This window comes from Tupaia chinensis, unplaced genomic scaffold, assembly GCF_000334495.1.
Source record: "Tupaia chinensis unplaced genomic scaffold, TupChi_1.0 Scaffold000041_1, whole genome shotgun sequence".
Classification (NCBI taxonomy): Eukaryota; Metazoa; Chordata; class Mammalia; order Scandentia; family Tupaiidae; genus Tupaia; species Tupaia belangeri.
Window position 1 is genome coordinate 1,292,050 of NW_006159496.1, and position 13,414 is coordinate 1,305,463.

At 54.4% G+C, this 13,414-nt stretch overlaps 1 protein-coding gene and 1 non-coding gene across 3 annotated transcripts in view; one reads left to right on the top strand and one right to left on the bottom strand.

The window, feature by feature from the left end:
* Nucleotides 1–3,635, bottom strand: part of LIMS1 (LIM zinc finger domain containing 1) — a 27,181-nt gene extending 23,546 nt beyond the window's left edge. The window contains exon 1 of one of the 2 annotated variants that reach the window (XM_014589000.2): nucleotides 3,348–3,597. In XM_014589000.2, coding sequence (XP_014444486.1) covers nucleotides 3,348–3,529 — 182 coding nt within the window. In that variant the 5' untranslated portion in view covers nucleotides 3,530–3,597. Of the gene's footprint in view, nucleotides 1–3,347 lie in introns of both variants that reach the window. The other variant, XM_006140682.3, reaches the window with a different exon arrangement.
* Nucleotides 3,636–9,693: 6,058 nt separating this feature from the next.
* On the top strand, nucleotides 9,694–9,800 carry LOC114008273 (U6 spliceosomal RNA). Its single transcript, XR_003549830.1, has one exon. It is a non-coding gene; the product is annotated as a U6 spliceosomal RNA (small nuclear RNA).
* Nucleotides 9,801–13,414: the final 3,614 nt, after the last annotated feature.

Below are 13,414 nucleotides of genomic sequence, written 5' to 3' on the forward strand. Positions count from 1 at the left end.
ACTACCTACCGTGCTACGGGGTTGGCCCTACAAGATGTCGTTTAAATCAGAGGTTTCTATCATGGAGCACTTTTTAAAAAAAAAACAAGAATTATTCAGGACCAGGAGATGGTGTATTCGTTATTTTGCTGGACATGTACACAGGCGACCGTGGCTCAAATCCCAGACCTGAGGCTTAAAACTCGTGCCAAGTGCATTTGTGTGCGTGCCTGAAATCCTGAGAGAGAAAATGGAGGAGAGGGGACTGTGGCGTGGCCATCCCCCTCCAGGAATGACTTCTCGCTCTCTGTCTCTCCGGTGAGTGCATGCGCCCTATAGCAAAACTCTTTAAAAAAAAAATGAATAATTTGTTTAATTTTATTTATTATCAGTATTTTTTAATTTGATGCAGACACTCATCAGAGAAAGAGGGAAAGTGAAAGCAAGCAGCCAGGTCCAGGACTCAAACCGCAGATGGCCATGTGGGAGTCCAGCGTTCCAACTGCCATGACACCTTTTGGCCCCGTCGTAAAGCTCATTTTACAAATGGTGAAAGAGGCTCCCAGAGATGGGGACCAGCCCCGCACCGCAAAGCTGGCTGGGTCAGGGGAGGAGCAGGACCAGGGAGCAGGCCCCTGCCCACAGGACCGCGAGGTCAGTCACAACAGATTACAGCACTGATCGGGAGACTTAGAGAACAGAACACCCCACAGTGCAGTTCAGAAAGTAACACAGCGTGGGGCCAGCAGGTGACGTGGTGCTTAAGACGCTGGACTCCCACACGGCTGACCGCGGTTCAAATCCCAGACCCAGCAGCTTGAAACCCACGCCAGGCATGCGTGCCCAAAATGCTGAGAGGAGAAGGGATTGCAGTTTGGCAATCCCTGCTGGGGGGCGATGTCTCGTCTTTTCTCTCTGTCTCTCTGGCGAGCACAAGCCCCCTATAGTAAAATTCTCTCTTAAAAAACAAACAAAAAGGAACCGTTTTTTATTAACAGACATTTAATGAGACTCCCCAAAATGTAAACAATGCCAATCTTCCCCTTAAATTTCCTCCATTTTGTAAAATAGTTATTTTTCATAAAAATATTAATTTTGACTTCATTAATATTATCAACATGTAGTGAATTTACTGGGGGTTTTTTGGGAGACATTTTTGCTATAGGGTGCGAGTACTTGCCAGAGAGACAGAAACAGAGAGACAGAAAACAAGAAATCACGCTTCAGGGGAGATGGCCACGCCGCAATCTCTTCTCCTCCGTTCTCCTCTCAGGATCTTGGCATGCACGCACATGCGCCCGGCGTGAGTTTCAAGCACCAGGTCCAGAGCTTGGCCTGCAGTCAGCCATGGGGAGTCCTTAACTACTATGCCACCTGCTGGCCCCAACGTACTGTTACGCTTGAGGGAGTAAATATTTAACTCTTCTCTTAGCTTTAATGTCTTATACAGTAAATACTGACACATAAAAGCTCTTTGGAGACCTTGAGCGTAAAAGGGGGCCAGGAAAGGGTGTGGTGGTTAAGGCACTGGACTCCCACATGGCCAACCACAGTTTAAGTCCCCAACCTGGTGGCTTGCTTTTTCATTTTCTCTCTCCCTCTCTCTCTCTCTCTCTGTGTTGCTCTCTGGTAAATTAAAATAATGATAATAATAATGATAAATAAAGTTAAATAATTTTTTAAAAAGAGTGTAAAGGGGTCCCAAGAGCAAGCATCTGATTATCACTGGCCAGTAAGTAGGCTATACACAGACCACTTGTATTCAAGTTCAAATACGCAAATATTTAGAAAACATGTAGAAACAGTATAAAAACAAGCACATAGTTATTTTCCACACACAGAAAAAAACTGACTAGTTAATCTCTATGTATTTTTCAATAAGTATTCCCTCTAAAAACAAGCAGAGAGGAAAAAGGAAATAGAACACTGAAGTCACTTTCAGGGAAGAAACACAATCACCTTACCCTCCTTGACTGTTTATGTTAGCCCTTCCTCTTGCCTCTGACCCTCTGACACTGCATTTTTTTTTACAGTTGACTTTTTATGTAATACAACTGAGGTTACTTTTTGTGAGAGCTGTTATTTGGGTACTCAAAATTAATTGCCTAATTTTCAGAAGAGGTGGTGACAAGGAGTGTCTATATAGGCAATGCACACACACACCTTCAGCACAGACCTTTTAAGACTTAATTATTTAATTTTATTATTATTATTTTAAAATTTGACCAGGGTGGGGGTCAGAAAGCAAGGTGCCTGGTCCAGGACTGGAACTCCAGTCGGCCATGTGGGAGTCCAGCGCCTCGCCCCCACGCCACTGCCAGGCCCCAGCACTGTCTCTTTCCACAGATCAGTCCCCACAACAAGCTTGCTCCCTCCGGCTTCCCATCATCAGGTGCCTCGTTGATCGCAGCAGGGACACAACGGTTCTGGCCTGAAGTGTGTCCCTCAAAGCATCACACAGGTGCCACCAGGCAATCAAACCCTGCTTGCAGGACCATGGTGCATCCCCGTGACTCCCACTCCGGCTCCTGTGACACCTGCTGCGGCCCGTGACACAACGGGCTATAGAAACGGGCATCGGGCGTGACGCTCTCCCGACTTCCTCGGCAAGTTGGGGCTGCAGTAATTCCAAGCTTATCATTTCTATGAGGTCGATGTCATCTGACTGGAGTGGATGTAAAGGCCACCCCGCCCTCCTTTCAGCAAAAAACGTTTGCTGAGACCCGTGCCGTGGAATACACGGGACAGCTCTCTACAAGACACGCAGAATGAGGGTGCACACCCACACACGTGCCGCCACGCACAGCACCCTCCCCACTTTCCTCCAGGCTCCAAGGCACAGTGGGAAGACACCAAGTCGGCCTGCTTCTAGCTGCAGCTTGACAAGCCAGACCCGAGCGCCGGCCGCCGGTTCGGTCTGCCCTGGCCCGCCCTTCCTCCTTGGGAAGTTTGGGAGTACCGAACGTCTCTACCATAAATCCTGACAAGGAGAACGACGGCCCCCGCGCAGAGCACACGAGGGAGGCGCGGCTACAGGAGCCCTCGCGGGGAAGGCAGCATCTCCCCAGCCCAAGTCCGGAAAATAAAACCACGTTCTGTCCTGGTCAGAAAGGCTCGGGAGCTGAGAGCGCCCTTCCTCCTTGGGAAGTTTGGGAGTACCGAACGTCTCTACCATAAATCCTGACAAGGAGAACGACGGCCCCCGCGCAGAGCACACGAGGGAGGCGCGGCTACAGGAGCCCTCGCGGGGAAGGCAGCATCTCCCCAGCCCAAGTCCGGAAAATAAAACCACGTTCTGTCCTGGTCAGAAAGGCTCGGGAGCTGAGAGCCCAGTGAGGCGGGAGGCGAAGGGGCCCCAGGACACTCACAACTTGGCGTAGAAGTCACAAAACTCCTTGTAGACTTTGACGTCGCTGTGCCTGCGCTGCAGCTTGGACACGGCCCTCTCGTCCTCGCTGCCGGTGGCCTCGTGGGCCCTGTGAAGGGCCGCCTGGGGGACTTCTTCATTCTCGGGGATAGCACCGGGGCGCGCGCGGCCGGGGAAGGCCATGGTGACAGCTGGAGAGCTCTGAGCCCAGGGACCAGAGCGACAGGACAGGACAGGACAGGAGGAGCCAGGGAGAACAATATGCAGCCTCCCGCTCCCAGCCAGGGTCCCTCCCACAGAGCCAGGCCTCCGTCCACCCCCAGCACGGACTGGCCAGGGAAGTGCCAGACAGCATTCCACAGGCAGTGACAGCCTTGTCGGAGCAGCCGCCCGTGCGCTGTGGACAGAGGGCCAGCTGCTTCCTGCCCCTGGGAAAGGAGCAGCCAGGGCCCTGGCATCCGTCACCGGGCGCCGGCAACATGCCACCACGCTGCTCCTGGGGCTGCTGAGCTAGAGCGCCCTGCAGAGCTGCAAACTCCCAGCCCGCAGCCAGGCCAGGCCCAGCTGGGGACCCGCTGCCCTGGCCCCCACCAGCCCCGGGCACGCCTGACTGCCCTCCTCTGGGGACCCTCCCCTGGGAGCCCGCGAGTCCCTGACCTGCACTGCCTCTGCCACAAGACGAGAGCGCCCCACAAAGGCTCCAGTGAGGGGCCGGTGGGGCAGGCAGAGGGGGCTCGGCGAGGAGTCGTCCTCCTGCCCACCCGCTCACGCCCAGCCTGGTCTTCGCCATGACCCCGGCCGCGCATGGTGCACCCATGCTCTGCACAGCCACTGCTTCCCTCGGCCCGGACACCTCAGGCCATCCCCTCAGCACAGTGCCCGTCCCACCAAAAACTAGAGACCAGAGACAGCTGGGGAAGAAAATCCACAGGATGGGCTACCCTGGGGACAGCAGAGCCACAAACCCGCAGGGGGCAGCACAGCCGGCCAGGGCACTCAGACAGTGAATGGCACCGAGTCACCAGGCCCCCCTCACCGTCCCTGGGAGGCAGTACCATGCGCACAAAGAAACGGAACAGCCAGCGGGGGCAGCGGAGTCGAGACTTAAACCCAGGTCATCTGATCCCGCCGCCACGGCCACAGGACCTGACGGGGTTCATTAGGAGTGGGTACAAAGCCGGACCACGTTTGCCCACCCTGAACCCGAGCACTGGAGCCCCGTCAGGACTCGGGCTGTGGGCCACAGGCCTACGCCACAGCCAACAGCTAGTACAAGAAGGGAACTGGCCATTTTTTTCTTTCTTAGAGATTTTTGCTGTAGGGCACATGTGCTTTCCAGAGAGACAGAAAAGCGAGAAATCGTCCCTCAGGTGGGATGGCCACACCATAGCCCCTTCTCCTCCATTCTACTCCTAGGATTTTGGGCATGCACACACATGCCCAGTGTGGACTTTCAAGCTGCCGGGTCCAGGATTCTAACCACAGACCATATGAGAGTCCACTACCATAACCATACACGACCTGCTCGCCCTGGAGCAAGTCATTCTTAAACAGAGAGGAGAGAGCCTCGGGCCTGCCGGTGGCATGGTGGTTAAGGCAGCCGGCCCCTGTATGGCCAATCACCTGGTTCAAGTCTCAGATCTAGGAACCTGAAAAACACACCAGCCAGGGACCAGCAGTTAGCATAACAGCTATGTTGCTGGATTCCCACGTAATCTACTGTGAATCGAGTCCCGGACCCAGCGGCTTAAACTCATGCCGGGCGCGTGTGCATGTGTGCCCAAGATCCCAAGAGGAGAATGGAGCCATTGCGGCATGGCCATCCCCCCGGGGGGTGATTTCTTGCTTCCTGTCTCTTTGTCTTTCTCTGTCCTTCTGGCAAGTGCATGTACCCTATAGCAAAAACCTCTCCAAAAACAAACAAACAAACAAACAAACAAAAAACCCCAAAAACCAGCCATGTGCCCAAAATCCCAAAAGGAGAAAGAGAAGGTACTGAGGTATGGCCATGGCCAAACACCTCCCCCACACGGGGGGTGCATTCTCTCTCTCTCCCTCTCTTCCCCCTCACCCAGACAAACATATGTGCCCTATAGCAAAATTAAAAAAAAAGATACCACTTCATAGTTTAAATTGTTTCCTTTCTATTTTATCTACATTTCCTAGTTTTCAGATTTTTAAAAATAATTTTTATTTAACTTCATTTATTTTATTTTTAATTTTGAGCAGAGAGGAACAGGGTGAGAGTTGGGGGGAGTGAGAAAGCAAGCTGCTAGGTCTGGGCCTTGAACCGCAGTCACCCACGTAGGAATCCAGTGCCCTTAACCACCACGCCACTTGCCAGCCCCAGATTTTGTTTCTACGACGACCACGTGGAACAGAGAGAAGACGGAAGGGGAGCGAGCGAGACGAGGCGGCTGACCTGGGCAGCATCACAGTGCACTGAGCGGCGGCGGCCAGGCAGGGGCGAGGACTACACGCCTTCCCCAGAGCGCCCGTGGTCTGCCCAGTGGTTACCCCTTCTCCTGACGCAACCACAGCTCAGGAGCCAACGCAGGAATCTGACAGGAGGGCAGCGCTCCGTCACCCCCCTCAGGCGCAGAGTCCTGTAGGCACCAGCCCAGCCAGGACGCAGAGCCCCATCCCACAGCCATCTCGCCGTCACCCCGGACTCCACCACCCTCGTCTCTGGCAGCTACGGATCTGTTTCTCCTCTTATGTGGCCCTGCCGTTAGAAGAATGCTACCGGGGCTGCAAGGTGGCAGTGCGTGAGGCACGACACTCAGTGACGCTGCCCACGCAGGCGGGGTCCGGGCTCTGTTGGAGATCGCCGGGTACAGCAGGCATGCTGTGTCTGTGGCCCAGGGTGGGCGGAGGCCAGGGCCAGGTCACAGCATCAGGAGGTGCTGTCTCTGTCTCTCTGTCTCTGTCTCTCTCGCGGCCTTACCCACTACCCCATCGGCAGGCCCTCTACTGTGATTTCTATTACGGAATACACATTTGGTCTCTTGTCCTCAGTTCCTGAAGCCCTTGGGATCTCCAAAGTGAGAGTGTCTTTTGCAGGCCGATGAGTGACGTGGCTGGGCACCAAGGGAATCAGCGGTGTGACGAGGGTTTGGGACTCCCGGCCCCATGCTTGATCTCTGGGACACGAGGGGAAGGGTGCTGAGCAGTGGGCTGTCCCAGAGCCAAGTGTTCAACTGTTTATCCAGCTTGTGGAATAAGTTGCCATGAAACCCCACAAGGATGGCGTCTGAGAAGCACGGGGCTGCTGAACTCCCTTGACTGAAACTGCTGTGGCCCCTACAGTGGCATCACAATAGCCCTGAGGGCCAGCCCGTGATGTGATGGTAAGGCTCTGCTTCCCACATGGCCGACTGCACAGTTCAAGCCCCGGACCCAGCTTGAGCAACACGCTGGGTGCATGTGTGTAAATGCCCAGAATCCGGGAAGGAGGGAGAAATGGAGAAGGAACAGTGGCGTGATCACTGCCCATGAGGGTGCTTTCTCGGTCCCTCTCCGTCCCTCTGTCTCTCTCATGCACACCCTAGGCCTAGGTTCAGTTCCTAGTCCAACCTAAAAGCTGGGATGGCGGTGTGCACTGGTAATCTCAGCAGCTGGGGCGGCTGAGGCAGGAGGTCGCCGCGGAGACTGGACGAACAAAGGGCAGTTCCGTCTGAACAGCAGAGCTAGGAGCAGGCTTCTACTGAAGAACTAGGGTGCCGTAAGGGTTCCCAAGAGGTTCTGTAATCTGCTCAGCTCTCCTCATCACCATGGCTAATGTAGGTCTTTGGGAGAGCCCCCAGGAGAGGGCTGGACCCCAAAGTCTCTTAAATCCGTCTAGAAGAGAGAGAATAGAGAGATCTCTATCCACTTGTGCATTGTCTCCTGATTCCCTGCTGTTTCTCACACTCATCCGCTGAGTGACGGGCCCACGGTGCTGGATCTGGGACTGACCCTGGGTTAAGGCCAACCACACCCAGCACGTGTGACATAAAGTTGGCCCCCTCTGGTGTCCCAGACAGACGGCTGCTGCACTCCGGGCCCTTCATTCTGTTAATTCCGTGATTTCAGCCAAAACAAACTCCACCTTTGACATAACCCACAGCCAAAGACAAATAACTTACGCAGAGATAAGATACCAAAGAACGGCAGCTATTTCCAGGAGCTTGGATACTTACGGCCTGGATACAGTCATGGACACAGTCGCCAAAATAAAGAAGCAGCTTTCTTCGCTCTTTTTTGGGGAGGGGGGTGCTATAGGGCATTTGCACTTGCCTGAGAGAGACAGAGACAGAGTGTGGGGGTGTGAAATTACTCCCCAGGGAGGATGGCCACGCGACAACCCCTTCTTCTCCAGTCTCCTCTCGGGATGTGGGCACACGCGCACATGTGCGGGGTCTGACCTTTCAAGCTGCCCATCCGGGACTCGAGCAGCACAGCTGGCCACGTGATGGCCCAAAGCGCCTTTTCTCTAAATGGACAGAGAGCATGCGTGAGTGTGAGCGAGAACCCCCGACGGGGGTAGTCACACTGCAGTCCTTTCCTCCATCTCTCCACCCATCAGGACTGTGGACACGCCCATGCAGCTGGCCACTGGGGCCAGCCCCGGAACTGCAGTCACCGTGTGTGACCCGGCTCACCAGGCTCCACTGCTACGCTACACGGCCAGCCCGGGCACAGCTTTGCTTCCTTCTTTTTCTTTTCTTGAAGACTTTTTTGTCATAGGGCACTTAGGCTTGCCAAAAAAGGGGGATTGGAGGTCATCCACCGGGGAGCTGGCTAAGCCATAATCCCTTGTCCATTCTCTCAGTATCTGGGGCATGCACACACATGTGCCTGGTGTGTTTCTCAGGCTACGGGGCCCAGGCTCGAACCATGCAGTTGGCCATGTGGGAGCCAAAGCCTTAACTACTACACCACAGGCTGGCCCAGAAACAGCTTTCTAATTTTTTTTTTTTTAAGAGAGATTTCTGCTATAGGGCGCATATGCTTGGAGAGACAGAAAGTAAGAAATCACCCCCTTCCCCCAGTGGGGTTGGCCACACCGCAATCCCTTCTCTTCCATTCTCCTCTTGGGATTTTAGGCGCACATGCACGTGTACCCCACGTGTTTCAAGTCTGGGCCTTGAACTGTAGTCAGCCATGTGGGAGCCCAGCACCTCAACCACTATGCTCTGCTGGTCCCCAGAAGCTGCTTTTTAGTATATATGCTGTCGAAGCAAGCACCAGAAACTGCCTTTTTTTTGAAGAGGATTTTGCTATAGGGTGCGTGCGCTTGCCAGACAGAGAGAGGCAGAGAGATAGAAAGCGAGAAATCACCCCCACCAGGGGGGATGGCCACACCACAATCCCTTCTCCTCCATTCTCCTCTCGGGATCTTGGGCACGCACGCACACATACCCGGCGTGAGTTTTAAGCCACCGGGTCCGGGACTCGAACCGTGGTCGACTACGTGGGAGTCCAGCGACATAGCCATTATGCTAACTGCTGGTCCCCCGAAACTGCTTTTTAATAGCTGGTATTTTAATATAAAATTCTCTCAAGTATTAGGTCATCGGGAAAGTCATGACATATTTTTCTGCTTTTCTATGCAAAAATGTGTCATGGCTTTCCCAGAGACTCAGTAGCAACAACTGGACCACATGTATCACTACCGAATACTTCGTCTGTAGGGTTTCAAGGCCGAGGCGGGCGTCTGACCACCTGCCTCCACGCGAGAAGCTGACATGGCAGAGGGCGTGCTGGGGAAGGCGCTGCACGGTTCCTGGATGCACGTGGCCATCTGAGCAGCGCAGGGCAGCCTCAGAGCTGGCTTCACCCCGCAGCAGGTGTCCGCGCTGCCCCTGCGGCCTGCTGAGCCTCCTCGGGGCAGGATGGACTGTTTCCGCCGCAGCACTCCATCCCACCGCGATGGAAAATTCAACCTGACTTTTTCCAGACCACTTACAACAAAACAAGCGTGACATGCAAGTCAAGATTACGGCAGTGGAAAGTTCTTTCCCATTTCCCAGCTCCCAGGACAAATGTGCTGTGTGTTCCTTCAGCAGACAGTGGGGAAACAGACAAAAGCTGGCCAGAAAAGGGTATGAACTTGCAATGAATTGGCATTTTGCCTTGTCTGGTGATACTGTTTCCTAGTTCTCGATTGTATAAACAAAAAGAAATCATTGCCATGGAGGCCTGAGAGTGAGAAGGAAATCAGGTACGAAATTTTCTGAAACGGCTACGAATGGAGGAAACCCCACGTTTCACATTTGCACTGGTACTGCTTATTAGACTATCGAAGTGGGGGGCCTGTTCTGACTTTGTCACAGCATGTTAAAGATAGCTGAAGAGTATATGATGTGCTCGCTTCGGCAGCACATAGACTAAAACTGGAACGATGCAGAGAAGATTAGCATGGCCCATGCGCAAGGATGATACGCAAATTCGTGAAGCGTTCCATATTTTAAGAAAAAACAAAGTATATGAAAATGTGTCGTTTCACAAAGATGAAAGAACAGGCTAAATTATTCTCTGAGGATCAGCAGATGGTGTAACAGATTCCCACGTAGTGGACCTTGGTTCAAGTCCCAGACCTTGTGGCTTAAACTCAGGCCAGGTGCACGTGCACGCGTGCCCAGACTCCACGAGGAGAATGGAGGAGAAGGGACTGCAGCGTAGCCAGCCCCCCGGGGAGGGATTTCTCGCTTTCTGTCTGTCTCTGTCTCTCTGGCGAGCACACGCACCCTATACCAAAAATCTATCTCTCAAAAAAAAAAAAAAAAAAGTATTCCCTTCTGTACCATCAATGCTAACTCCAGAATCTAAAACTGCTCTAACTGCTGGACCACAACCCAGTCAGTAAAATCAGACTGTTGACTGGGATAGGTTATTTGTTTCTGGCTGTTTGCAAGAAACTCCCTTTAAAATAAAAGTTATCTCGAAGTTACAGACAGATGCACAGCATCCAAACCCCTAGGGTGGCTTACGTGTACTCACCTCCCTCTGAGGAGGAGGAGCTGGGTGCTCCCCGTACTGGATCGACACTCGCAGGAAATAAGCGAGCAGGCAAGCGTTAGGACTGGTCCTGGAAAGCGAGTGGGGTGAGGTGAAACCCTCATCCTGCAGTGTCTGAGGGCAAACTGCGCAGGTTTGATTCCTGAAGCCCACGGACAGTGGCCCCTCAGCAGGTGGGGCAGAGGCACCCAGTACCTGTCTGGGCAGGCAGGGCCAAGCCCCCGCCCACGACGGGCGGGTTATCTAGAGCAGTCCGGTTCCTGCCTGGCCAGTTCGCAGGTACCACCACCCACATACCGGCCTCTCACTAGGGACCTGGCCCCCGATGACCCCCAGAAAGCGCGCTCCACACAACACACCCAATAAGCACCCTTGCACAAAGGGTTCTGGCGTGTGGTGCAGAGGACACAGGCTGGGGAGGGAGACAGATGGAGCACGTCGTGGCACCCCCTCCATGACGCTCTCCGGGATTAACTCGTCTTACTGCACCCATGACTTCTGGATCCCACGCAGAGCCAAAGCAAGAGCACCCAAGACTGATGACTGCTTCAGACCCCAGAGCTGCAGCACCACCGGCTGGCCGCCTGTCTGCAGTCACGGAGACCCACTCGTCACACAGGCCAACCGCCCCATAAAACATCCCCGCCCAAAGAAAGAAGGGATGTGGGCCAGCCAGTGGTGTGGGGGTTAGGGCCGCTGGATCCCACGTGGCCCACGGCGCAGTTCCAGTCCTGGGCCTGCTGGCTTAAAAAACACCCCAGGCACATATACTGTGTGCCTAAAATCCGGAGAGGAGAAATGAAGGAACTGCAGCACAGCCGTCCCCCAGGAGGGGTGCTGTCTCCTTTTCCCTCTCCCCCCTTCCCAGTTAGCACACGCACCCTCCAGCAAATAAAAAGGGAGAGAGAGGCAGGGAGGGGGGGAAGAGGCGAGAGCGGGAGAGCAGTGGCACAGCAGTGGGCGCCTGGGGCGGCCACTGGCTGCGCGGCCTTGTTCCGGGGACATGGTTTGCACACCACCGGCCCAGCGGTACACAGCCACCTTTCACGTACACGCCCGTGAGTACGAGTTCGCATATGAGCAGGCGCGCTGCGAGGGGACTGCTCGGAGCCAGCCCAGCTGGGGTGGTGGGGATGGCTGGTCCTGGGCGGTACACCTCAGAGGGCATCGGCCTCTCTGGACGGGCTCCTCCAACGCCAGCTAGGGAGTGAGAAGCCTTCTCTGAGGTCTAGCCCTGGCCGCCCTGGTTAGCACTCACTGCGTGTCCTAGTCGGGAGTGGGTAAGGTGGCAGTGGGCCTGGTGCCGCGTCCGTGTTGGAAACGTGCATTTCCTTAGCCGCAGCGCAAGCCCCGGAGAGTGAAATCTCGGACATCCTTATTACCCTTGGCACCAAGCGCCTCTCAACCCGGCAGTACTCCCGTGGGTGGTCATGTGCGAAGTCCCCGACAGCAGGCCTGGCCTGCAGAGAGCGTCTGGTCTCCCACCCCGAGGGCTTGGTCCAGCTAGGGCCCTCAGCATGTCTGCAGGGATGTGCCTGTTCCACTAGCGCTGGGACAGTGGAGGCCCACGGCCCGCAGAGGCCCTCTTACCACAGAGCCACGGTCACTCACATGAGCACGAGCTTGGTCAATGAAAAAAATGCTCGGAGGGGCCAGCGAGAGGTGTGGTGGATAAAGTACTAGACTCTCACGCATCTGACCACAACTCAAATCCCGGATCGGGCAGCTTGCTTTCTCTCTCTGTTTCTCTTTGGTGAGTGCATATGCCCTATAGCAAATTAAATAATGATAATTAATAAAGTTAAAGAATTTTTTGGGAAGTTTTGCTATAGGGCACATGTGCTCACCAGAAAGACAGAGACAGAGACAGAAAATGAGAAATCATCCCCCAGGGGGGATGGCCATGCTACAATCCCTTGTCCTCCATTCTCCTCTCAGGATCTTAGGCATGCACGCACACACATACAGTGTGAGTTTAAGCCATCGGGTCCAGGATTCGAACTGCGGTTGACTACATGGGAGTCCAGCGACGTAGCCATTACGCCAACTGCTGGTCCCATAAATAATAATTTTTAAAGAGAGATTTTTGCTTTAGGGTATGTGTGCTTGCCTGGAAAGATGGAGAACAATCCTTTCTCCTACATTCTCCTCTCAGGATTTTGGGCACGCCAAGCAGGCGTCCAGCGTGAGTTTTAAGCCACTGGGTCCAGGACTCAAACTGTGGTCGACTACGAGGAAGTCCAGCGATGTACCGTTACACCATCTGCTGGTCCCAAATAATCCATTTTTAAAAAATGCTCAAGTTAGTCCCGTGGTATGGCGGTTAAGGCAGCTGGACCCCACACAGCTGACTGCACGGCTGGAGGCCAGACTCAGCAGCTTGAAAACACACCAGGCGGGTGCGTGTGCACATGCCCAGAATCCCGAGAGGAACGTGAGAGAAGGGACTGCAGCATGATCACCCCGGGACCCCCTGGCTCCAGTGAGCACGCCCACCCAGAGTGAAATAAAACATACACCTCAAAATGCTCTCTCATAAGTTAGGTGATTTTAAGCACTTCCACTAAAAAGTGTCCTGGAGTAGGTCCTTCCAGTTCACATTTCTTTGATTCCTGTCACCACCCCTAACCTAGTTTCTGGACCCTCCTGACCAAGTGGACACACTGGAGGAGGCTCACACGCCCCCATGGAGTGACAGTCCCGGAGCGCGGCCGCCCCGCCCACCCCCAGGAAGCGGCGGGTGTCCAGCTCCTTCCAGGGCAGTGGCTGGGCTGGCACTCCTCCATCCGTATTTGAGTTCTGACTCAGGCAGGACCTCGCTGGACACTGACCTTCAGCCCCGGGCACAGGAAGTCAGTGGGAGTCTCTGCCCTGTGACTAAGCGTAACTCAAGCCTCCTTTCCTCCATAAGGGAAAAGAGAAGCATGAGAATTTTACTGTGCCGGACAGAAGGAGAATCACGGGCTCCAGCCGAGTGCAAACAACGAGCCCTTCTGGGTGAAGCGGACACGGCTCTCATTGCACCATTCTCCCCCCCCCCCCCCCCCCCCAATACTCCTCATGGAC